The 9,645-nt window shown below is 40.5% G+C and overlaps 2 protein-coding genes across 5 annotated transcripts in view; one reads left to right on the forward strand and one right to left on the reverse strand.

The window, feature by feature from the left end:
• Positions 1-552: 552 nt before the first annotated feature.
• On the reverse strand, positions 553-4,940 carry tpbgb (trophoblast glycoprotein b). 2 transcript variants are annotated; one of them, XM_061675527.1, is made up of 2 exons: positions 3,496-4,940; positions 553-1,136 (listed from the first exon to the last, which is right to left on the reverse strand). In XM_061675527.1, exons 1-2 carry the CDS (start codon positions 4,578-4,580, stop codon positions 1,079-1,081), a joined length of 1,143 nt encoding a protein of 380 aa, XP_061531511.1. In that variant the 5' UTR covers positions 4,581-4,940; the 3' UTR covers positions 553-1,078. The 2 variants fall into 2 exon arrangements, with proteins under 2 accessions (XP_061531511.1, XP_061531510.1); XM_061675526.1 differs by lacking the exon at positions 553-1,136 and having other exon boundaries at positions 2,915-4,940.
• A 1,361-nt stretch (positions 4,941-6,301) lies between these two features.
• ibtk (inhibitor of Bruton agammaglobulinemia tyrosine kinase) overlaps positions 6,302-9,645 on the forward strand; it is a 42,085-nt gene continuing 38,741 nt past the window's right edge. For 2 of the 3 annotated variants that reach the window (XR_009768387.1, XM_061673833.1), the window contains exons 1-4: positions 6,302-6,443; positions 7,075-7,995; positions 8,159-8,255; positions 8,394-8,518. Coding sequence is in view for 2 of the 3 variants with exons in the window: in XM_061673833.1 (XP_061529817.1) it covers positions 7,672-7,995; positions 8,159-8,255; positions 8,394-8,518 (546 nt within the window). In the remaining variant the exon portion in view is untranslated. The remainder of the gene's footprint in view (positions 6,444-7,074; positions 7,996-8,158; positions 8,256-8,393; positions 8,519-9,645) is intronic. The other variant, XM_061673835.1, reaches the window with a different exon arrangement.

Genomic DNA, 9,645 nt, shown 5'->3' on the forward strand with positions numbered 1-9,645 from the left:
TCCATTGTTGCATGGAAATGAGGATTCTATGTCAACTGCTCAACACACTGCATTGTTGTGTGTCAAGCGCTCCACCTTTTACAATCTGTACCACTATGATTGATAGCCCAAAAGTGGGGTACCAAAAAGTGGTATGCTGTGGAATGCAGATCTATTAATTTGGTACCCTTAACAACATATAATAGAAACACAAAAATTGTATTGGGAACTAAACTGAACCAAGTGGTACTGCTTGGTGAAAGGAGTTTACACTTTAAAAGTTTGAGATGATAAGATATCTTTCTAATCAACTGCTCAATAAGTCAGGTTTAATGCACTAAAAACTCAATTTCAGCATATGGATTTTGTACATATTTTAGCCTAAAGTATTTGTATTATTAGTGAGCAGACCAAATGAGTTAAAATTTCCAGTGATGATCTTGACCGCTTTGGGCTGCTGCTATAAGCCTATGTTTAGTGGCAGTAATAGGCATCAGTTCTCTTGTCTGTAAATGAGCTCAATGCAGCAGCCCTGACAGCAAGAAGTCCAGGGAGAGATGCCTAGGACAGGTACTGACATCATAAGTCAATGGCTGACTATTTAGATGTTGACGGTGTTTGGAGACTACTGCTAACAAGCACAAAAGGACCAGCGAAGGTGTCAATGGGGATTATAGACCAGAAAGTACTAATTTGTTTCATTCTTCCACTTCCCAAGACCATTCAATCTTTGTTTCCACTGTGATTACAAAGCGCTCCCAAGCATCGCTTGAGGCGTGGCTGGGCAAAAATCTCTGGTTAACATGAATGTGTGTGTGGACGACTCCTGATTGTTTCTCTGTGGAAACATTGTAATCGCCTGTATGTATGTATGCATGTATGTACCCCCTGGGACACGGTGCTCGGGAGGCCTCACTTTGGGGAGTTGAGTCTGAGGGGAGGCCATCCATTTTCAAAATGAACCGGCAGAGATTGCAAGAGCATAATGAGAAAACAAGTGCTTGTGAATTAGTGTTTAACTTTGGGATGGATGAAATGAACCTGTAAAGTCACAGCTGTCCAGCCAGTCAGAGTGCCACAGACAATGGAGGGGGCACCTTCATGCCGGTGAGAATCCTTTCACAAATGCAGTCCCTCTGTTGTTTTTCCACAAATCCCTACCAAGGGTTTTACAAGAAGGGAAATGTTAAACTTGAGGTGCAATAACAAATGTACAGCAGCTGCAGCAGTGATATACAGTCGCCCTGACAGACAAAGCGTGTGAGGGGAATCTGTGTATGAGCCACGATCTTGTACTGCAAATGGCACATTTACATGCTACACGAATGGTTGCTAGATGTAGGGGGAAAAAATAATTATCTACGCTTCAGCAGGCCAAGAGAGTTTAAAAAAAAAAAAAAAAAAAATCATTCATTTTGACTGCTATGGGAATAATAATGTGGCTTCAAAAGGAATACCTCATTAGAATTATCTATTCAAATCATACCTGGCAGTAGTAAACATATCAAGTGACGGAAAACACATTTAGTTAGTGTTAGTTTCTTTAAAACAGCATAAAGCTGCTTGAGCTCATTTCCATAATAGCTCTCTGTGCCCCATTAGAATCTTTGGAGCAGTTTCCCTTCATTTGCATGTGCCATGAAATGGTTTAGGTCTTTTCTGGTATTTGCAGCAAGGGTGACCACAGGAGTATAATGAAATTCATACAACTGAATGTGAGACTGTTGCTAAAAGCCTCTGCGTTTGAAACCTGTCCACTGCTGCAGCTCATAGTTTTTTTTGGGGGGGGGAGATTCACAGCCGAGTCTTGGATTTTTATCAGATTCACAGCAGGAAGCAAATTGGACAGGAGATGACTGTCGTCATACTCCTCTTCTGTAGACCCACAAATAGCTCAATTTGGACGCTATGTCCTCTATTTCCCTTTGTTTAACCTTCTTATGATGACCTTCCTGAACATACTCTATGTGAACTAATTCACAGACTCAATCTGTCGCAAATTTACAATTTGTTTGATGTCCAATTTACAGCTGAAATATGGCAGGTGTGGAACCTTTTTACACAACTTGTGAATTTTAAATAAAACTTCAGCAGTGATTGTAGGATATGAACTCGACAGTACCCTGCAAGTAAATGAATTAAACAACAATGCTTATGTTAAGTGGAATTAATTTGCAACCGCGGAATGTTTTTGAAGATCATCCATTGTGGAATATAGCATCTTCAGCCATCATTGGGTCAAGCTGATTCGTTACACTGTCTATTGTAATCTAAGAGAATAATTCTGAATGTTTCATCAGTCTTCATTATAATAGTCCTGTTTCTGCCTGGATCACTGGTTCTTCTGACCTGATTTATGTAACAGCCGAAATACAAATGCTATGAATGAGGTCACTAACTCTTAAGGAATTCAGAGTATACAAAAAAAAAAACCTCTTGATCTTTAAAGGCCACCGGACTACTCAATTGAGGCAAATAGCGAGAGGGAAAATATTTTGCAGGACTGTCCTTGTGAGCTCAACAAATATGTAGTGTGTAAGGAGTCTTTCAAATCTTCAGTCTGCACCCACACACGTGTCATAAAAATAGCCATTTTAATTCCAACAAACTACATGAGAGCAGATGAAGCATGCTGCCAGCAGAGGGGCAGAGGTTATAAACAGTGCAAGCTTTAAATTCTAAATGGATACTTTAAATTATCAAAATATGTATTTTTAAATCCTAATCAAATGTAAATTCTCTGCCCCCCCCCCCCCCAGCATTTGTGGGAAATCACACAATCCCTTACAATTACGACTATCGTGAGTGGTATTTTTAGGAGTGTAAAATGGAATTTAGGGGTGCTTGATGCGCAGCTGCTGCATGTGTATAGTTACAAACTCCTATGTCTGCCAATTTTTACTCTTATGATTAAAAGGCCCTCAGTCAAGGTGGATGCAAGCAATTCACAGGCATTTTATTTAACTGAACATCTTCACAAGGAAAAATGAGTCACATCCATCTTATAAATTAAAAAAAAAAATGGAATGTGCACAATAATCATACAAAGAAGTCCAACTATTTATCACAATTTCACATAGAAAAAAACACACAAGCTTTATATTATTTTTCTTCAGCGGTGATATAAGGAGAACGCTGTGATGATCAGTACAATATGGATTAATCTATCATTTTGTTCCTAAAGTTCAGTGCTTTTATTTGTGTGTCCTTCAGGGGAAGTAAACCTGGAGCATTTCAGTCTTTTCAGTCTGTCATCATGATTGATCATACACACACGTGAGGAAAAAGAACACTAGGCTATATTAGAGGTGTCAGGTACAGAACATGCAGCAGTAGCTGAACAAGTTAAGTGGTAAAAGGGTTAATTAGGAGCCACAACAGCGGAGGCAGGAAGACTCATGCAACTTTAAGTGGTATAAAGTCATATTAACGTCTCACTGGGGGTTCCAGATAACACCTCACACATCTGAATTGATGCTCAGATTGGCCAAACGTGGGTCAGAGTTTATTTCGTACCTGTAATGATATCCCTCCATGTGGTCCCTACAAGCATCCCGGATGTTGTACATCCAGCGCTTGATGCCTTTGCGGTTCAGGTAGAGCACCAACAGGAATATGATGCCAATCAGTGCTAGCACCAAACCCAGGAAAACATACGAAGTCTCTAGCACGCCCTCCATGTTGCCCGAACACTTCAGCCGGGACTGCTGCACCTGCACAAGTGGCCGGCGCCTCAGACCCTCTGGGTCTGCACAGGTCAGATCATTCATGTCTGTGACCTGCGTGGAGTTCTGCAGCCACACCAACATGTCCTCAATAAAACAGTCACAACCCCAGGGGTTCCCTTCTAAGCGAATATGAAGGTCTGACTTCAGGTTGAACTCAGTCAGAGTGGTGGAAGGAAGATTCCTGAGACCGTTGTGCCTCAGGTCAAGGTCTTGCAGTCGTGGCACCTTTAGTATCCCATGCGGGATGGAGATGATGGAGCTGTTCTGCAGGCTGAGGTTGACCAGATTGGATAAACTTTGGAATAAATCATCTTGCAGAAGCACAAGGTCATTGTGAGACAGGTCCAAGACTGTCAGCTGGACGAGGTTTCCATTCTCTAGGACGTTCAAGAGCCCATTCACAGAGGAAAGATTGTGAAAAGACCTACTTAGGTTCAACACCTGCAATTTGTTGTCATGTGGAAAAGCCTTTTCGCTGAAACTTTGGATTTTATTGTTGCTCAGATCCAGCCGCTCTAGGTTTGGCAAGTTATGAAACACCGTTTCCTCCACGGCCCCCATCTCATTGTCACTGAGATCAAGATCTGTTAATAATTCCAGGTGGCTTGGAAAAGAGTCCTCATTGATGCTGGAAATGTTGTTTCCCGTGATCCAAAGTAACTTGGAATCGGCAGGTACCAAATGTGGAATTGCGTCCAAGTCCAGGTTTTGACATTTTACGGTTTGCGAGGAGCACGTGCACTTGTCTGGGCAGCCTTGACAGGACAGTATGACAGCGAGGAGCCAAAGTAACTGCATCACACCACTGGACCTCAATGCATTCATCCGTGTTTCTACGTCTGGAGACCAGCACGATGTGCTCAACAGGCGCATCTTTGTTCTGTTGTGCAGACTGTGCGCAGTGTCAGTCCACAACAGTCCCCTCCGAGTGAAGTTTCCCCCCCCACCGCGATCCGCTCCAGTTGGAACTCGAACGCCATGAATCTACCCCCAAACCATCTTCACTGAGGTCTTTATTTCCTCGCGGGGGGGGGGGGGAGCGGCGATGTACACAAACTTCTTCGCTACGTTTAATCTCCAAACCCCAACGTAAAGGCTGTTTAAAAAAAAAAATGTGTATATACACGTAAGGTATTCAAAAGTCAAAATCGGTTATAAAAATAAAATAAATAATGTTGCCTGTACCAATACAGACAATGAACCTTGTGATCGGGACGTTCCGTGCTACTGCAAATTAAGAATGCGCCGCTCGGCAGCCTGGTGGGAAACCGAGGAGGGAGAGTCCAAACACAGCACCGCCACTGTGCGGACCTTACCATTATACGCCCCTCAGAGGGGTGCTTTGCGTGCTGAGCCAAGTGATGCATTTGAAAAAAATATTATAATATCAGTGACTAAACTGTCAACATCTGTTTTGGGCTGCAACCGCGTACATTTGAGATCTCACTGTTGGGAACGAAAATAACATTTAATTGAATTCTTCCTTCTTCTTTTTTTTTTCCAAGACATTGGAAGATTTATACGTAATACTGTTTTTCACGCCGTGCCATTATTAAATTGTGCACATACAATGGATGTACATGCTGAGACGTGAACGTGCGCGTGTTCGTCTGAATGAAGTTGCAGTTCAAAATACACAACACCTGGATACATATTTTCAACATCCCCATATTATATTATGATACATCATTAGTCATCATTATTTATTAATAATTATACACATTAGTCTTTCCTCAGATGCTAAAGTAAGGGTCCACTCATCAATATGTCATAATTGGGGGCCCCTGCTGTGGGTCCCTGTGTAACACTAGCTCCCATGGTCCTCTCCTTTTAGTAGCCTGTGGCGCAATGTAACAACTATATAAGTTCACCACTAAACCCCATTGGTTTTGAACTGCTTGACTTTCAATTAAAAAAATAGAAATAAAATAAAAATAAGGGGAAAAATTAGCGCGTTTTGTAACTTTTGACCAGTGAAAAGTCACAGTCCCGAGACTTTAAACTGGACAAAAGAGTGAAAGCAAGACAACCTACAAGTGGCACACAGTTATGGGAACTTCCACAACAGAGTTGGGAAGAACTTTCTGAAAGTATTTGATTTTCATTTGAGGGATAATGCCACAACCTGTTATATCTGCCAAGGTGGCTACTTTAAGGAGTAAAATGGTTAGAATAAATCTTTTGCTTGTAGATTGATTCCATTATTACTTTTGTAACTTGAATACTTTATTTTTTCTGTCCTTTCATTTCAGAGTAAATTGAGAAATTTAACTGGATAAAGTTCAATAAAAAAAAAAAAAAAAAGATGGAAAGATTGGGGTCTTCTAACACTTTTGACCGGTAGTGTATATGTCCTACTATTACTGTTGTTGTACTGTAACTGGACTTTTGAATTTCTACAATCCATCCATTAAAAAAAAATATATATATATATAACACACACTGTATTTCCAAATATACTACCCATTACGTCACATCGATCTCATGCACTAATACGCAAAATATAAATAATAATAATAAAAAAAATCAACCAATAGGAGAGCTGAATGTACACCTATCCACCAATCAAAAGTCTTGTTGTTTGTTAAGTTAGTCATCCCTTCTCGGCAAGAAGCCCGTCAAATTTACACGAAGTTTTTTTTTTTCCAAAACCGATTTGTAGCAATGGAGCAGTGGATAGACACAGTTAATGTCACTTCTTATGCCATGTCCCTTTTTTCCTTTATCTAGCAGAAGGTAATGTGATTACTTGTTTTTACATCTCGGCTATGCGAATTTGCTATGATGTGTCAGTCAACCTAGCTGCTGCTTCTGGCTAACGCTAACCAACGTTTCTTCAACTCTAATATGGCATTTAGGTTGGCTTTGTTCACGCATGCTTTTCATTTACAGACACTAAAATACCGTTTTGAATGTACTATCGTTGCCTTGCTTTGGAGCTGCACATAGCAGAGCCGCCAAGCTTGCTAACGTTAAGTTGGTCACCGCTGTGGGATGCATTAAACGAAGGCCTTGTTGTTGGATTAAATTACAAAAGTGACGAATTCCACAATTTGACAAAATAACTATAATTTAATTATGCGGCCTGTATTTGAAACTAACCACCGTACTACAATGCTAACTTAGCTTGCTTGTTTCATTATACTAGCCAAGTCGCCTTTATAAATAATACATGTTATCAAATATAATGTTCTTTCAATTGGAGTCGTTCTAAAACATTTTGCATTATCTATTTTAATAAGATAAAATATCTTAGTGTGTTATGTACGTTATGTTTCCTTAACAAAGATTACATAAGAGTAAATCAACTTTTAAAGTGGGTCATACGCTCAATTTACGCTTTATTTTTCAACTTTTCCTTTCACAGGTTTATACTTCAATTATGGAGTTTTAAAAAGCAGAGTGTGATTTTTGAGGGGAAAGGTTGGCTTTCCCCTCAAGTTGATGGTTGGACTGCAGGGTGCCAAGGTTGGAGGAATTCTTGAATGTTTTGCCTTATGTAAAAAATATATATACATATATCCGAGGAGCTCATATAGGACGAATTATTTTTTATTTAATTTTATGATTTTGTATACAAGATAAAACGGGTTGTTGTTTTTTTTATGTTGTGATGCCATACGAGGCCAGCACCTTGGCTTGTGGTCAGCATTTTGGTGAGATGGTGGACTGAGCAAGTCCCACAGTTTCTGGGGTTGCTAGGGTGCAGTGGAACCTCAACACAAGCACAATTCTAGCACTCCACTCCACAGCCATCTCAACCTTTTATTTATTTTTTCCCCCCCAAATTTAATGCATCCCCCCCACCTCCCTTTGAGGGAAGCCTTGATTCATTACAGATTGTCACGGGTGCAGTGTGTGTATTTGCCCCTGCATATTGTGTTGTCCTAGAATCACTTTGTAATTTTGGGTAGACTGTCAGAGGGCAGCAGGCCTTTGTTTGGGAAGATTTTGGTTGGTCAGAATGAGTCTGGAATTGCCGGACTGCACCCCAAAATGCCGCTCACTGCAGCATGGAAATGAGGTGGTAGCGGCAATAACGAGAGGGTCAGAGGGGCAGCTACGAGCTTTCTTAACATCACACTGCCACAATGCTGCGACTTTGCGGGATGAATTCGGTCGCACAGTATTGCACCTGGCTGCCTCACTGGGAAAGAAGGCCTTACTGGATTGGCTTTTGAAAAGTAAAAACGCTGACTTGACGGTGAAGGATAAAGAATCAAGCTGGACCGCTCTGCACCGCAGTGTCTTCTATGGACAGATCCACTGTCTCCTTTCCCTGGTCAAGGTACATGTATAGATGAAAAAGTTGAGTTTTGTCAAGTTGGTTGTTTATCAATGATATTGACAAAGTTGGATATGAATTTGCTGCCAGATGTTTGTTAATGTAATTTGTTAAAATTACGCTCCAGTAAGTTTATTAATGTGAGTGTTATGTTCTTTATGTCTAGCATGGTGGAGTCCTCTCCACTCAGGATAAGGAAGGTCTCTCAACCCTGGACCTGTTGATGAAAGACCGACCACCTCATGTTGTGTTTAAAAACTCAGGTAAATTTAATGTTTCATGTTCAACAAACCAAACTTTAGTGATTAAAAAATAATCCAATATAACAGTCTGTAAGACTTTAAAAGTTGGATACTAAACATTGGTTTGCCTCATAGATATATTTTTCAAACGCATTACAGACCCGACTGAAGTTTATACATGGGGAAACAATACTAACTTCAGCCTTGGGCATGGTAATCAAGAGAGTCGACAGCACCCTGAGCTCGTGGATGTCTTCTCCAGGACAGGAGTTTATATTAAGCAGGTAGGCTTTGCGTTTTAGCGGCTTGCGTCCCCCCACCAAGCATCCCACATTCGGTGTATGTTTTCTAAATTTCTGTCACACTAGTCTATGTGTCCTCCTTTAATTCAAAACTCACCACAGGACAATATGTGTTGCATAAAAACTTGACGACAGTAGTTTGTCCAATGAGGACACCACCTGGGTAACCCAGCAAAACACTGTCTCCTGAGTCCTGTGTTATGCAACTCTGTCTCTGGAGGAGAGAAGAAATAAATGATCTCATACAATAATGTTTTTCATTATTGACTGTGTAACCACATCCAACATTCAATCATCACTGTGATGGCACAGCCATGTCAGCAGCGGGTTTTATAAATGTCATTCTTAAACTTTCATTTGTCACTTAAGCCTGTGTCTTCATGGTTAACTCCCATGCCGTGCCAACTGGCTAAAATTTCCTGCATTGTCACATGGAGGCGCTTATGTGTACTTGTTGAGAGATGACTTTCTGGGCTACTGTTAAGAGCAGGATGACTGTTTGTGTTGATTATTTATTTAAAAAAAAAAAATGTTTTCCTCTCCTGAACTGCTGAACCTGTCATTTCCTAAATCCCATTGGGGTGCCGGCGGATCTAATTTCATGACCACACAATGACTCTGTGGAACTCCATATTTTCCTTGTCTTCTTAGTCCAATACAGCAGGTGCCACAGGTTAAATATTAATTCCACATTGACATGTTTTAATTAAATGAACAACCATGATGTTTATGCATGTGTATGAACGTCCACATCAATGTGATACATGGCAAAACATCCCTGTGCGCTATTGAATGTTTGAGGGGAGCCATGTATTAGTAATGATGTTTGCGTTTCCACTTGTCCGCCAGCCTTTTTATTGGCGTAGTATTTTACTATCACTACCAGAGGCCTTTGGTGATGGACATGGAAAGATTTGACATCTATCTTGAGGTCAAATTAGAACAAGTTTCAGTGCAAACAGAAATTTGAGATATGAGTTGTATTTGCGCCCCCCCCCCACATAACACATTTATGGATGTCCTTTCTATGCTATAAAGAATCCTGTATTTGTTGTTCATTTTATTTTAAGCCTTAAAACAGGGTTAATTCAAAAGTTAATTGTTTTCGT

Source organism: Phycodurus eques, chromosome 4 (genome assembly GCF_024500275.1).
Source record: "Phycodurus eques isolate BA_2022a chromosome 4, UOR_Pequ_1.1, whole genome shotgun sequence".
Lineage (NCBI taxonomy): Eukaryota > Metazoa > Chordata > Actinopteri > Syngnathiformes > Syngnathidae > Phycodurus > Phycodurus eques.